The sequence below is a fragment of the Acomys russatus genome, chromosome 12 (assembly GCF_903995435.1).
Source record: "Acomys russatus chromosome 12, mAcoRus1.1, whole genome shotgun sequence".
NCBI classification, from domain to species: domain Eukaryota; kingdom Metazoa; phylum Chordata; class Mammalia; order Rodentia; family Muridae; genus Acomys; species Acomys russatus.
In genome coordinates this window covers 39,068,494-39,084,073 of record NC_067148.1, presented here as the reverse complement: position 1 = coordinate 39,084,073, position 15,580 = coordinate 39,068,494, and the positions used below count along the sequence as shown (strand labels likewise).

Sequence of the window (15,580 nt, the reverse complement as noted above, 5' to 3'; positions counted from 1 at the left end):
ATTAAAATAATATATGAACGTATATATGATTAAGTTAAAATTATATATAAAATCAATTATATAGAAATGTTATTTCTTCTTTTTTTATGTTTTATATATATTTTTTTCTTTTTTTTTCAAGACAGTGTTTCTCTGTGTTGCCTGGCTGTCCTGGACTCACTTTGTAGACTAGACTGGCCTCAACCTCACAGCGATCTGCCTGCCTCTGCCTCCTGAGTGCTGGGATTAAAGGCGTGTGCCACCATGCCCAGCAATGTTTTATATTTTATATAATAGACCAGGCTGGCCTTGAACCCAGAGACCCAGCAGGTTCTGACACCTGAGTAGTGGGATTAAAAACACGTGTCCACCACACCAGGCCTTGTAGTTAATATTTTTACCTTATCAAAAGTCCAGAGATTACCATTACATTCAATGTAATAATGTACTTTTGTTTAACTGCTTATATTTCCAGTATTACAAATTCAACTTGTTTTTAAATTTTGCTCTTTTAAAGATTATTTTATGTGTATGGGTATTTGCCTATATGTATGCCTGTGCACCATGGTGTGTGCTTGGTGCCCACAGAGGCCAGAAGAGGCCAGATCCCCTGGAACTGGAGGTACAATTGTGAGCTGCTGTGTGGGTGCTAACACTGGTTCCTGAAAGAGCACTGAGCCATTTCTCCAGCCCTTCATTTTTGTTCTTACAATTAGTACTTAAATTCTCTAAGGTAGAATGGTTAAATTAGAAGGCATGCGTAGTTTTTAAGACTTTTTTGGTTTGTATTGCCAAATTGTTTTCCTGACACATTATATGAATGACAGTCCTCTTAGAAAGTGAAAAGGACTCACTTTACCGAGCGCTCAGGTGTGTGTATGTGTTGTGTGTGTAGGTGTGTGATGCACATGTGCAGAGTGTTTGTATGTTTGTGGGCACACGTGGGGGTGTGTGTGTCCATATGCATATTGAAGCTAGCAGTTAACATCAATTATTTATCCTTTTCACCTTGTATACCAAAGTATAGTCTTGCACTGAACTTGAAGCTGGGCAATTCGGCTAGACTAGCCAGGCAGCGTGTCATGCGCAGGACACTTGCTTGTCTCTTTGCATGGGTGCTGCGGTCCAAACTCCAGTTTTACTTTCCCCAAGCATTTTAACCTGAGCCTTCTGCCCAGCCTGTTGTGATGGTTTGTTTTCTGTTTTGTTTTTGCAAGCATTACACATCACTGCTTTTCTTTTGTTGTCGTTGGTAGTTTTTTGTTTTGTTTTGTTTTTTCAAGACAGGGTTTCTCTGTGTAGCCTTGGCTGTCCTGGACTTGCTTTGTAGACCTGGCTGGCCTCGAACTTACAGAAATCAGCCTGCCCCTGCCTCCCAAGTGCTGGGATTAAAGGTGTGCACTACCATGCACATCACTGCTTTTGAGGCCAGCATTTATTCATTTATAATGCAAGAAGGCAAGAAGATAAAATGTTTCCAAATTCCAATATTCAGATATATGACATTCACTTATTAAAAATGCATATGATAGCATAAGAAATCTGCCTGTCAAATGATAAAGCTCTAAAATGAAAGGCAGGAGTCACATCCATGTCGTCCCCTTCACTTGCCTTGTGTATCCTCTAAGAAAAGTGTTCCGTAACCAAGCCTGACAATTCAGTGAAGTTGAGACAGGAGGATAGGGAGGACCTGTCTCAAATACAAAGAAAAAAGGGAGGAGGGGAAGGGGGCTCACAGCGTACATGTTTGTAAACTGTGAGTGAGTGAGGACGCTTGGTCTTTATGCTCGCCACTGAAGGGCCACAGCGCTTCATTGTCTTAAACTCCTGTTCTGTGTTTGGATTCACTTACCATATCTTGAGGATCACGTATCCAAACTGCTTTTTTTTATAATTTCATAGATTCTTATTGGACTCTGAACAATGATCTTTAAAGTTAATGTTTGAATGGGTAATATACATAATAGAAAATTCCAAATACCTAAAATTTTGGGCCAGGAAAAGGTGGAATATCTCCTCTCCCCAACCCTCACCACTTCAGTCCTCCATATGAGCATCTAGTTTTTTCTGTAGCCTCCTACAGTTTACATTTTGCTGTGCATACACTCAGGTATGTTTCTTATACGTACATGTGTATGCATGTGCTTTTTTACATTTGCACAAATGATTATATGCTATATACCATAGTTTATGCATAGCCCAGGCTAACTGAATTAATGGCAGCTCTCCTGCCTCAGCTTCCTAGGTACTGGGACTACAGCCATGAGCCACCATGCCTAACTTTGACCTTTTTTTTATTCATATATTATAAGTGTGTGCTTTATCAGTACATGTGAAGTTACCTCATTCTATTAGCAATTGCATGGTAGTCCACTGTATGGAGATACTTGGGTATGCTGGGCATAGAAGTGAGAACCTTGAATGTGCTAATCTCTCTACCACTGAACTACATCTCCAGACTATAATTTATTTAGCCAGCAGTCTCTTCTCAAAGAACACTGTAGAAAGTGTGCATATGAGGGCTGGAGAGATGGCTCAGCCAGCATGTACTGCTTTTACAGAGGACCCAAGTCCGGTTCCCAGTACCAACAGCAGGCAGTTCACAACTATCTTTAACTATAGATGAGAAAGTAAAGACTCAGTCTTTAAATGCTTTCTTCTCCAGGGCTTCCTGAAGGTGCCCATCTGGTGGTACCAGCCTGCAAGGCTGTCAGGGCACTGTGAGAGTCGGGACCACTCTAACCATCCCTCTTCTCAACATAGCAGCTGCGGAGCTGCTCCCACCCAAGGTAAGGACAGTGCTCTGAGAGTCAGCTGCAATGCTCACACCAGAAATGCCAGGTTGAGGCCGGGCGTGGTGGCACACACCTTTAATCAGGAGGCAGAGGCAGGAGGATTTGTATGAGTTCGAGGCCAGCCTGGTCTACAAAAGCGAGTCCTGGATAGCTAGGGCTACAGAGAAACCCTGTCTCGAAAAACAAAAACAAAACAAAAATGCTAGCTTGAGGGGCTGGAGCAGTGCCTTAGCAGTTAAGAGCACTTGTTACTCCTCTAGAGAACCAGAGTTCAGTTCCCAGTACACACATGGTGGCTCACAACCATCTGTAACTCCTCTTCCAGAGCATCTGATATCTGTTTCTTGTCTCCTTGAACACTGCATATGTATAGTGCACAGACTACTTGCAGGCATGTACATACATACGTACATACATACGTACGTACATACATACATACATGCATACATACATGCGTATATATGTATATACATATATATATAAATGTATGTGTGTGTGTATATATATGTATATGGCACATTGAAAATGAAAACCTAGTCGTTCCTTTAACAAGCCATTCCATACTAATATCCATTCTTAAACAGTGCTTTGTAAGCTCTGTGAAATGCAGTGATCTTAGCAATTGCCCTAGTCATGATAAAATACTATGACCAAAAGTAATTTGGGGAGGAAGGATAAATAAGCCTCCTATTTACATGACTGTCCCTCACTGTGGGAACTCAAGATAGGAACTTTAGCAGGAACCTGGAGGCAGGAACTGAAGCAGAGACCATGGAGGAGTGCTGCTCACTGACTGGCTTCTCAGGCTCCCAGTCAGCTAACTGCTTACAGAACCATCTGCCCAGTGGTGGCACTACCCACAGTGGCCTGGGCTCTCCCACATCAATCAAGAAAGTGTCCCACAGGTTTGCCTACAGGCAGTCTGATGGAGACATTTTTCTCAGTTGAGTTTCCCTCTTCCCATACAAGGCCAAAGAAAAGAACTAGCATGGAGATCTGGAGTATTCCTAATACCTGGTACTTTTTCAAAGACCTTTTATGTAGCAGCTCTCAACAACCCTGGGCAGTGGCCCACTTACTCTCTCACCTCTCTCCTTTCTCTCTTCCTCTCTGTCTCTCTCACCCCGTACCTCTCTCCCCTTTCCTCCTCCCCCATACTCACTTAATAAACCTCATATAATCTTAAAAAAAAAAAAAAATCCACGATAAAGTTAATGTAAATAAGTCAAATTCTTCTCTCCTGACTGTCAGCTGGAACATTTTCAGAGAATTATTCTGTTTATATTAGTTCATTGTCATTAGTTCTAAAGATATTTAGATGATAGAAATCATGACGTACAGAGAAGGGACAGGTTTAAAACGCATGTTTAACCTGTTTCTCCTCAAAAGTAAAGAGAAAGGCTCACCTTGAGTAGTATACTTTAGATTTTCTGAAAGTGGTTTTTGGGGCCAGAAAAACCACTGGTAAACTGCAAATGATAGGATGCATTTGTACTCCCCATTCTCGGGACTGAAGCAGGAAGATTAAGAAGGCCAGCCAGGGGTTACAGAGAAAGACCTAGTCTCTAAAAACAAAAACTTAACAAAAAGCCATGCAGGCAAATAATTTCTTCATTTAATTATGTAGAATCAACCTATAATTTCTTACTATGTGTTAGCAGAGTGTTCCAAGTAATCAAAGTAATATAATTAAAACAAAAATGAATGTGGATATCCTGAACTTAAATTTTAGTTGTGTTTATATTGTTTTCCATGAGATGACACTTGACATGTTCCCCCCTTCGTATTTTTTAATGTGTGTGTGTATGTGTGCACATGCGCGTGTGTGTGCACGTGCGCATGCGTGCATGGGTCATATGTGGAAGTTGTAGGAGAACTTAATGGAGGTGATTCCCTCTTTCTGCCTTTACATGGACTTGGAAACACCAGTCTTTTACAGAAAAGCAACTTTTTCTGCTGTGCCTCTTCACCAGCCACCAAGCTTACCTTTCTTGAGACAGGATCTTGCTGTCTATCCCTGACTGACCCAGACTGTAGGTCAGAATGACCCAGATATCAGTGATCTTCCTGGGCCTGCCTCCAAGTCCTGGATTACAGGCATGTGCCACCATCAAGGTGGTGTCTTTTGTTCTGATTTTATTTTTAAGCATACATATATCCTCTTGTTAAAATTTGCCTCATTCCATGAACATGTACTGAGCCTTCACCATATAGAGTCTACCACAGCAGACACTGGTAGACAAACACCGTGAGTGCCTGCCTCATCTTGAAAAGCCTGCTCTAAAATATGTTGCAGACAACACACAGAAAACTGAAACATGCAAGTAAGTATTCTGAGAAAGAACAACACAGAGAATCCTGTCAACAGTCTTCTGTGAGGCAGGGAGGAATAGGGAAGCAGCTGGCAAGGAGCTAGCATGAGTGAGCCATCAGACCCCCTGGCTGCTGAGCAGATGCAAAGGACTCAGCCTAGAGGATCAGACAGCAATTTACTGAACCTGTTCACAGTCTGAGAGTATGGCAGAGTACTTCAGAAACATGAAGTATGCTCAGATTCTTCCCAGACATGCATCTCTGTCCTTTTGAAGGTGCTCCTGGCCCTGAGCCTGCAGAAGTTTCTCTCATCTACTTGGGAGATGTGGAGATCTCAGAAGAGGCCACATTGGTGGAACTGAAGTCACAGGTCAGGCCCCTTCCTGCAGTATACATTGATGTTGATATGCCTTCTTCCAGGGAGATATTAATATATTCTTCTATTTCCTCTTCCCCCAATTACAGTCTGTTCTGATATGGCATGTCTTATATGCCATGGTCAGGGGTAAGTACCAGCAGGCAGCCCACATTCAGCATAGGCACTGTGGAATCTGTTGCCCTGGTGGTTTCCACCCACCTGGTTCCCCAGGTGTGCTGTGCTTGTGTTTGAATCTGTCCTCAGAGGCTTGTGGCTTATGTTCGTTTTGACTTTCTAGGGAAACATGGCTTCTTGACCATCTGTAAAGCATTCCGTTAGCTCTTCATTTATATTGTTATACATTGTGATCCACTTGCTAAATGTCATTAGTTCCAAGCTGTGTTGTATGGGCTTCCCTTGGTCAGCTGAGAGTTCTCTGTATTGGGATGCTCACCTGGACATTTTGTTGTCTGGTGTATCACGTTCTCACCATGCAAATAGGAAGGCTGGGTGATACACAGCACACAGTGATGAAATGGTGTCTTGTACCGTTACTAAAGGGACCAGAAACAAGACCTGCAGTGGCCATCTTTTGTGCCCTCAGTGAATGAAATAACCCTACTTGAGAAAGACACTGGCTCCCTTTCCATGAAAACAAATGGGAAGACCTTTCTATTCCTTGTACTCAGTTGAAAGATAAAAGATAGCCATTTTTTAGGTGAAAAATTGATGGACAAAAGCTGCTTCCCATGCTCCATCCTCAGTATAAAACTTGCTTAAAGCTACCTGCCCCTATGGAATAGAGCAAGTGTTTGGACCTTCCCTTTTGAGGCCAAAGTCTTTTAAATATTTCAAAACCAAAAATCCTGTCACTGGAGAGCAGATGTGTTTGCAGACTTGTATTCATGTAGATCCAAGCTGAAGATGAGCCCTTGCTTTATCCAAGCAGGCTTCGCGTGTGTGAGTCATACCCACATAGAAATGGTGCTTAAGTGGCTTTGTAAAAAGATAATTAAGCCAGGCATGGTGGCGCACGCCTTTAATCCCAGCACTCGGGAGGCAGGCGGATCGCTGTGAGTTCGAGGCCAGCCTGGTCTACAAAGTGAGTCCAGGATGGCCAAGGCTACACAGAGAAACCCTGTCTCAAAAAACCAAAACAAACAAACAAACAAACAAAAGATAATTAAAAAGGCCAGGCGTGGTGGGGTACGCCTTTAATCCTAGCACTCTGGAGGCAGAGGCACGCAGATCACTGTGAGTTCGAGGCCAGCCTGGTCTACGAAGCGAGTCTAGGACAACCAAGATAACACAGAGAAACCCTGTCTCGAAAGCCCCTCCTCCCACCCCCCCAAAAAAGATAATTAACCCTGTCTCGAAAAACCAAAAAAAAAAAAAAAAAAAAAAAATAATTAAGAAAATTTTCAGTGTGAGTGTAATAGTACACACCTTTAATCCCAGCACTTGGGAGGCAGAGGCAGAGGCAGATGGATCTCTGTGAGTTTAAGGCCAGCCTGCTCTATATAGTGAGTGCCAGGGCAGCCAGAACTACATAAAGAGACCCTGTCTCAAAATACCAAAAAAAATACCAAACAAACAGAAAATTTTTTTCAGCCATGAGCTCTGGTACACACCTATAATTACAGTACCTAAGACATTCAGCAGAAGGATTATCCAAAATGGACTGCAGAGCAGGATCCTGTCTCAAATTTTAAAAATAATAAAATAAAGAGTTGTTTTGTTTTTTTTTTTAACTTGGTTTTAGAAATAAAAAGTTCATTTTCCTGGTCTGTTTCAGTGGAAAAGAATATGAAAATTACCAGGACATGCTTCAGTTAAGACAGATATTTCTGTAATGTTTTGGCTTTTTGAGAAGGGATCTGATGTGCCCCAGGCTGGCCTGGAACACAAACATGTAGCTAAGGATGATTTTGAACTCCTAATCCTCCTGCCTCCACCTCCCAAGTGTTGTGGGTGTGGGTATGTCCTACCACAGCCAGCTCTCCTGTGGTTTCTAATAGATTTATTGACACTCTGATACTGATGTGCTCGTACCTCAGGGTTATGTAGTGTTTCATTCAGATGCTTTTGAGTTATTTTAAAAGCAGTGGCAAAATGTCTGTTTATTTTTCTAGGCCATGGCCTTGCCTTCTGTTTCGAAGCTTGCTGTCCGGTCTACAGCCCTGCTTAGAGTCTGGACAGTGGAGAGCAAGCGTCCCAATAGGCTCTTACGCACTGACTGGAGGCAGCTCAAGTAAGTGTCTCAGTGGACTCCTGGCCACCCTTCTGCTGCCCCTGTAGGGGCGAGAGAGCAAGATGGGCCTAAGAGGGAAGCAGTTCCATGAGTCAGATTATCCCTGAAAACCCGTCCCTAGGAACTTATCAGTTAGATAAGCTAGTTTTTGTCCCAAGTCCCAAGTTAACCCTGTGACCTCAGCCTCCATGCTAAGATCAGACGTAGCATTGTGCATGTTCTCTGTGCTCTAGCGACCACATGATTATAGCTTAAAGGACTTCAGAGTGGTGTCGGAGTTAGAGTAAACTCTCTGATATCCGGGACTCATGTGTGGCCAGCAGCTCCACCTCCAGAACTCTTAATGGGCATGTTTGGGCATTGGATTTACTTTCAGATTCCTTTGGCAAAGGCAGCCCTAGCATGTTTTTTCATGTCTGTCTGACTATCAACCAAAAAGCAACCAAACCAACAGTGGCCAGAGAGCTGCCATCTTCACAGACGTGTCTGTGGTAACCACAGCAGTGTTGTCGATGTTCTCCTTTTCTGAGAGCCTGAGTACTTGGCTTAAACACTCAGAAAGCACCCCCTTTCTCAAGGAAAATGCTTAGAGTTGGGGGTTGGGGTTGGAGAAAACTTAATGACTTACTCAGTTGCTGTTTCAATTCCCAGGGAGTACAGACTGGGCCGGAGGACAGAGCTCTGCCTAGAGCTCCTTCAAAAAGAAGAGGACTTGGGGTAAGGAATCCTGCTGCACATGTCCCACAGGATGATGGTTTCCCTGAAAATTAGGCACTGTTCAGAAGTGTGGTGTTTCTGCTAAATAGTCCCCACAACTCTGGGTGTGACTGCAGCAGGAGGAGCACCGTAAGTCCAAGACCAGCCTGGGCTATTTAGCAGGAACCTGCCTCAAACAAACAAACTCGATTGTATTCTAGAGATCTGTGTGGCTTTCCTATAACTCACTCTGGTATAACAGCAGTGAGTCTTAGTTTTTCTGTCCTTCTGAAGGAGTTACTGAGCCCTTAACAACCTGAGAGATCAGCTGCACACCCACAGCCCTCCCTAGAGCACGTGATTTATAGTGGCACCCATCTGCCCTTGTACTGCCTTCTTCCCAGTGTGCACCCACGACTGATGCATTGGCAGGTATCGTGTCTGTCTAAAGTGCTCTGAGAGCAAACCCTGTGTTCATGGTTCAGTGCTGCAGCCCCAAGTCCAGCAATAGTATCTGTGATGTAGTAATTATTTATAGACTAAAGAAGCACTCCCAAATCATCCATAATCAAAGCATCTTGTGGTTTTTGCACATGGGAAACTGTTTATATGACCTATGTCAGTATTAGTGAGTGCTTGCCTTCCCTCTCATTTCAGTGAGATTGCTCTTACTGTCAGCCTGTCCTGAAAAAGTACTCTTCTATCAAGGCCTGACCTTCACTCATCCCCAGTGTCTTTCTAAGAGCACAATTGTAGACAGGGAGATCAGGGACCAACTTGTGTGGACACTCTGGATCTTTTAAATGCTTCTGTCTCCTTGAAAGTGAGCTCATCATGGTTTCTGATTCCAGATGTGGAGCTCATGAGTATTGATTTTGCCCTCAAACCCACACTGAATATTTATCATTTAGATGCTTCCTGAATGGCAAATGAAAACAGGTCCTCTTGTTCACAACTTTTCTAGTGTTGTGATTGCTAGTAAGACTGTTCCTTTTCCCAATAGACTTGTAAATCTGTATTTTATGAGCATTGTTGGTGTTCTGTATATTTTACATAGTTTTCTAGGAGTTTCTGAACAATCTGATTGGCTTGAACCCTTTTAGTGTGTGGACTCTGCATAATATTAAATTGTAAGCAATGTCTCTCACAATAGCAATAGCCTTGAGCCACCCAAGTGTGTCTCCATGTGCCCCTTTCATGCTGCTGCAGGACCTCCACTGCAGGCTTGGGCTGGGGTCCCCACCTCCATCTGAGCAGCATTTAGGAACTGGAGAAGGGTCGGGAAAGCTTTGCCCCTCACACTATGCAGCATTCATCTTTTCTATGTTTTTGCCCGGTGCCCGCTTTGCTCTCTGTAGCCCCCAGGATGTGCTGCTGAGGACACAGCTACGCATCCCTGGCGAGAGGGCCTACACCCTGGCAATGGACCTGGCATGGGACACCACCAGAGGATGGACTGCTGGCTCCTTGAGGCAGAGAGTGGCTGATTTCTATTCTCTTCCTGTGGAAAAAATTGAAATTGCCAAATATTTTCCTGAAAAGTTTGAGTGGCTTCCAATATCGAGCTGGGTGAGTTGGGCTTTCTCAGAGAAAGCAGAGCTGATTGACCTGACATTAGAATGATAGTTTTTCACAGTGGCAGAGTCCACTGAAATTTTCAAATTGAATTTTATTAATATTTGATTTTCCAATAGAATCAGCAAGTTGCCAAAAGGAAAAAGAAGAAAAACCAAGATACTTTGCAAGGAGGACCATATTACTTGAAAGATGGAGACACTATTGGCATTAAGGTAGGTTAAAAGTAATTTATTATTTTCAAACAAAAGATGAAATATTTTTTAGAAAAGCTTACCAGATAATCTCATTTTACACAGATTGTTTCAGAGAATGAATGGGAAAGAGAGAAAGACCAATAATTCATTGTGTGAGAAAGGAGAGCCTTGGGTCCAGCACTGCCAAGAACAGTTTTCAGGAGGACTAAAAAGGACTTAGGCAGACTTGGCTTATGACCATTGCTCTAGTTTCTTCTCTCATCACTCTGATGAAACACCCTGACAAAAGCAACTTAAGGGAGATGGGTTTATTGTAGCTCACCATTCTGAGTTTCAGCCCGTCACACTGGGGAAGTCACAGTGACAGGAGCTTGAGAAACCTTGTCACATCCACAACGTCAGGAAGTAGTGGTGAGGTTCGTGCTTGCTGCTCATCTCCATCACAGTCCAGAATCCTATGTCCAGATAACACCACCACCACTCAGTAAGCAGGTCTTCCCATCTCAGTTAAGGCAATCAAGGTCATCTCCCACAGGCATTCCTCTCTCCCAGGTGATTCAAGTTAACAGGTAATACGAACATCACACCCAAAAAACATAAAATTCTAAGTCTAAAAATAAAATAAAATACTAGCAAACAGCCAGGCATGGTGGCATATATCTCAGCACTTAGGAGCTGGAGGAAGGAGCATTGTAAGTTTCAGGTCAGACTGGACTTTAAAAGCAGGGTTATTTTTATTCGCGCGTGCGTGCGTGCGTGTATGAACACCTGTGCATGCACAGAGGCCAGAGGCAGAGGGTGTCCTGCTTTATCACTTTACACTTCATCTCACTGACGCTGGAACTAGGCTTGTGGCCAACAAGCCCTGGTAGTCCTGCTGTCTTCGCCCCTCACAGTGCAGAGGTTGTAAGCATGAGCAGACATGTACTTGAGCAGCAAGTACTCTTACCTGCTGAGCCATCCTCCAGCCATAGGAAGGATAGAGCATACTGCACAGAATTAGTTTTATGGTCTCCACACATATACTATGGTATGCACATTTTATGCACATGCCCCCCCATACACACACATACAAATACTGACTGAAAAAAATCTAAAATTTTTCAACAATGAGTTAAGTTGAGTATCTTCTTTTTTGAATTTGGATAGTTTATTTGAGTCTGTTCTAAATGTAGGCCAGACTAAAAATCTTGGTCTTTATTGTTTTGAAATGTAGAATCTCCTGATTGATGATGATGATGATTTCAGCACAATCAGAGATGACATTGGAAAGGAAAACCAGAAGCAGCTGGCTCTGGGAAAAAAGAAAAGGTAGGTCTGAGGCTTGGCCATGTCTCACTCAAGGCCACCAGGGATGAAGAGCTGACATTCTTACTACCCTTTCAGCCATCTCATCTGAACTTGTGCAGGGCCCTGCAGGAACCCAGCAGTGTTCCAGGTCAGCCCTACCTTCTTCTCCTTGTGAAGAACTGGGACACTGTGAATTGGTATTGCTGCTGTCCCGTCCTAGTCAGCCGGGCACCTCCCATGTGTATGCTACTCGAGTAGGTGTGTCTTCACCAGCCTACACTGCTTCCCACTTTCTCCCGCCTTAGTTTTTGATACTTAATGTTAAAATAGGCTTCCAGATTCAAAAGCCACCAAAGGGGCTCATTGTGAGCTCACCTTCCTAAGGGACCAGCATCATTGTCACCTGCACACCTTCTCAGAGAGCATGTTCACCCTTCTTCACTGACAGCCTGTCACAAACTGTGGGAGCATGCAACTCTGCTGCCCTGTGTGTACAAAGTAGACAGATTCTCCTGGCTAATCATTATCTGAGAGGCTGTCTCCCTCTGCTAAACTAGGTCTAGTCTTGGAAGCTTCTAGCTTCTGTACAATCTAACTTAGGCCTAGAATGTTTTCAGCCTCTGAGACTTACAGCTTAATAAGCTCACCCTTACTTGTTCTTTCTGAGCCCTGGGCTGCCTGGTTCAACTCAGCTGTTCTGGCTCAGACTCTTCCTCTAGCTGACTTATTTAATCTGCTTCTCTCTCAGCCTGGAATTGCACTGCTTGGCCTCAGTCTAACTCAGCAATCTGCTCTAATCGTCTGGCTTCTTCTCATTTTCTGGTTCATTCTGTCTTCACCTGAGTTCTGTCTCTGCAAACCATCTCACTATTACTGTCCCGGTAAAACTGCCTCCTCTCTCTGAAAAACTGCCTTTTAAGTAGCTTCCCTTTCCTCTCTCTTCTTGTAAGAGTCGGGTATATCTATTCTGTCAAATCTTGTCTGATTTGTCACATTTTCTGCCACTCAATTAGACATCACTTTGAAACATGGGTGCTTTCTTCTACAAACTGGGGATTGAAAATGCCTGGATCTAAGCTTTTCTTTACCTGACACTTGCTGTATATCAGGCTTGCCTTGAACTCAGATCTGCTTGCCTCTGTCTCCTGGATTAAAGACATGCTTGTTGTTGTTGTTGTTGTTTGGGTTTATTGTTTTGTGGATTTTTTAAGACAGGGTTTCTCTGTGTAGCCTTGGCTATCCTGGATCCATTTTGTAGAGACCAAGCTGGCCTCTAACTCACCGATCCACCTGCCTCTGCCTTCCAAGTGCTAGGATTAAAGGTATGTGCCACCACACCTAGCTTTTAAAGTCATGCTTATATTCCAGCTGGATCATAGACCTAGATCTTTGGATGTGATCTCTTGCCAGATCAGCTATGATCTGAATTTACATTCCTCTACATATGTGATAGTTGTTTATCTATAGAGCATGTCTAAGTGCAATGGCTGAGTCAAAAATTGTGGCGAATGGTCTAAATATGCCTGCTAACAAAAGCCAGCAAGCTAATAAAAATACATAGGTTAAAAACTATGAGCAGACAATTCACAGAAGAAAAGTATAGACAGCTTGTCAGCATACAGGAAATGCTCAGCCAAGTTCACCCATCAACAAGATATCAGTTCATACCACTGCACATCTATTAGTATTGCTGAAATGATGCCACCCTGGTGAGATGGCAGCCCCTGGGTCAGTGACACCGCTGGAAGGTATAAACTGTAACAACACTTTGGAGGTGCTTCTTAGTACTGGGAAACACACACCTGTCACCCAGCAGCACCCTCAGAAACTCGCTTTTAGCACAGACACATCAGAAACTGCACAGTGGCCTGAGCACAGCCTTAGCACAAGTCTCATAGAAGTCATCTGCAGACGGCACTGTGCAGTGTGAATGCCAGACCCTGCAGCCACAGTACCGATTGTGTGTTTGGAAATCACAGTGAAGACTAGTCCGCTAAGTGGCGAGAGTAGTGGTTCCCTGGGAACAGGGAGTGAGGGAGCAAAGGGGAGCTGGTTAAACTGTCAGATAGGTGAGTGGGTGTGATTTGGGTGCACTGTGAACACTAACTTTCAGTTTAAAATGTGAAGGAGAGAACGTCACTCTGCTGTGAGATGATTGTGCACTGCAGTCTGTAACAATGTATCGCCAGGATGTGGGGAACTGCCTTCTGATAGGGATAGCATACGGTGAACTGGGGCCCTCAAGTGGGCAGTTTGAAAACACCTGTCCAACTCACAAACCCTAGTCTACCTTGAGCCTAGTAACTGGAAATCATTTGGAAACCATTCTAAGCACCCTCAGCACAGGGGCTGGAGAGATGGCTTTTGCAGAGGACCTAGCTTCAGTTCCCAGCACCCACAGGGTGGTTCACAAATCCTGTTCCAGGAAATCCAATGCCCTCTTCTGACCTCCACAGGTAGCAGGTATGTAGGCCAAATGCTCATAAAAGTAAATCTTAAACCAAAACAACAACTAAGTCTCTCACCCATGACTGTTTATCAGTGACACCCTCTGTCTCCCACAGCCGAGAAGCCCTACGTGCACAAAGCAGTGATGTGTTCTCCAATGCAGAGATATCCACTCGGCCCCGAGGACCAGAAGCTTCTCTGTCCATCCGTGTTGCGAGCTTCAGATAGCCCCTGCAGCAGTATGTACTGTGCACCACATAGAGCCGTTCTGCCAGTTCCGTGACAGCCACCTTGCAGGTTTATGGTGAACAAGCTGGTTGTGTCCCTAGCCAGTGATTTCAAGTCTTAAGCTTTGTGACAGGCAAAGGGATTACACTTCTCAGGCCAAACAAGTGCACTTGACCATCAGCTCTGTGACACAGCAGCCACAGAGGCTGGCCCAGACCTAGACACTGTGCCAACCACAACAGACCTTCCACGCCTGGCCCCAGTGGTCTCTTTCCACTGTACTCCTGGACAATGACAAGTTGTTCAAAGTGAATAAACCTAATAGGTAAGACCTCACCTACAGCTGGCAAGAGGCAGGGCCATCCCAGAAGCCTGCCAAAACAAACCCAGGCGCCCAGTTGTCCTGGACAAACTGGGGCCTTTTCCTTCTCAGTCAGCATGGAGAACTAGCTGATTTAAGAGAGTTTGTATATGCACTGTAACCAATACGCTATCACAACAGCATCTATTACTGAGCTGTCAGGTTTGGGACCCTGGGCTGACATAGGTCTATGACAGCACTAGGAGTTGTTGTCAGGGTTTCAGTTTCCCATCAGTTCTTACATGTCTTCATGTAACCAAACTGAGGTGACACTAGAAAGGGAAAAAGTACCTCTGGCCTGGGCTTCAGCTGGCCCTGCAGGCTAAATGCTTCTCACATTCTGGTGTAGCTATGATGGCTTCTCTGTGGGGCTGACACTCAACAGGTAATCCTGTTCTCCCTTTGTCTTCCCAAACCATTTGCCAGAGTCAGTGTCATGTTAGGTGACCTATTCTCTCGAAACATTTTTATCATAAGACGTTGGACTAGTGACCTTTAGGCCACATCCTTGTAACTATACACCAAGGGGTTCTGGGAGACCCAAACAGGAAGCATTACTTGACCACAACTCAGTCCCCTGGGTACTGGCTACTGTTTCTTCTACTGTAACTGACACAGTTCCTTAGATTGTCCGTTCACCCCAGCTTCTGACAATACAGTGTTGATGTACTAGTTCAGACATTCTGCTTTGAGGGAGCCAGATCCCTGACCCCTTACATACCTGGAGGAGCCAAAAGACATGCCTCAAGTGCTGGCTGCAGCCCAAGCCTATTGACAGGCTTTTGTATTTGTTTTGTTTTGTTTTTAATTGGGGGATAAATAGGCCAAATGGGGAGGAGAGAAAACACTAAGATTTTATTAAAGAAAAAATAATAAAAAACCATTTTTAAAGTTGCAGTTTTCAGTTATGTTATGCACTGACTGCTTTATGTTCTGCTGCTTTGAAGGGAACTTGTATGGCCTTTTCTCCAAGCATACTTTAGACACTCAACAAACATGGCTCATATTAGAAACAATGCTTTAGAAATAAGCATATTTTGGCTTGAAGTAAATGTAAAGTCCTGGGAAAGTGTTGCAAGAAACTGGCTG

At 43.9% G+C, this 15,580-nt stretch overlaps 1 protein-coding gene across 4 annotated transcripts in view; it reads left to right on the top strand.

Moving 5' to 3' along the window:
- Usp40 (ubiquitin specific peptidase 40) overlaps positions 1 to 15,312 on the top strand; it is an 81,717-nt gene extending 66,405 nt beyond the window's left edge. For 3 of the 4 annotated variants that reach the window (XM_051154279.1, XM_051154280.1, XM_051154281.1), the window contains 8 exons: positions 2,645 to 2,768; positions 5,363 to 5,457; positions 7,578 to 7,696; positions 8,348 to 8,413; positions 9,751 to 9,961; positions 10,087 to 10,182; positions 11,381 to 11,475; positions 14,019 to 15,312. In XM_051154279.1, coding sequence (XP_051010236.1) covers positions 2,645 to 2,768; positions 5,363 to 5,457; positions 7,578 to 7,696; positions 8,348 to 8,413; positions 9,751 to 9,961; positions 10,087 to 10,182; positions 11,381 to 11,475; positions 14,019 to 14,130 — 918 coding nt within the window. In that variant the 3' untranslated portion in view covers positions 14,131 to 15,312. Of the gene's footprint in view, positions 1 to 2,644; positions 2,769 to 5,362; positions 5,458 to 5,553; positions 5,593 to 7,577; positions 7,697 to 8,347; positions 8,414 to 9,750; positions 9,962 to 10,086; positions 10,183 to 11,380; positions 11,476 to 14,018 lie in introns of those variants that run through there. The other variant, XM_051154282.1, reaches the window with a different exon arrangement.
- The last annotated feature ends 268 nt before the right edge of the window (positions 15,313 to 15,580 follow it).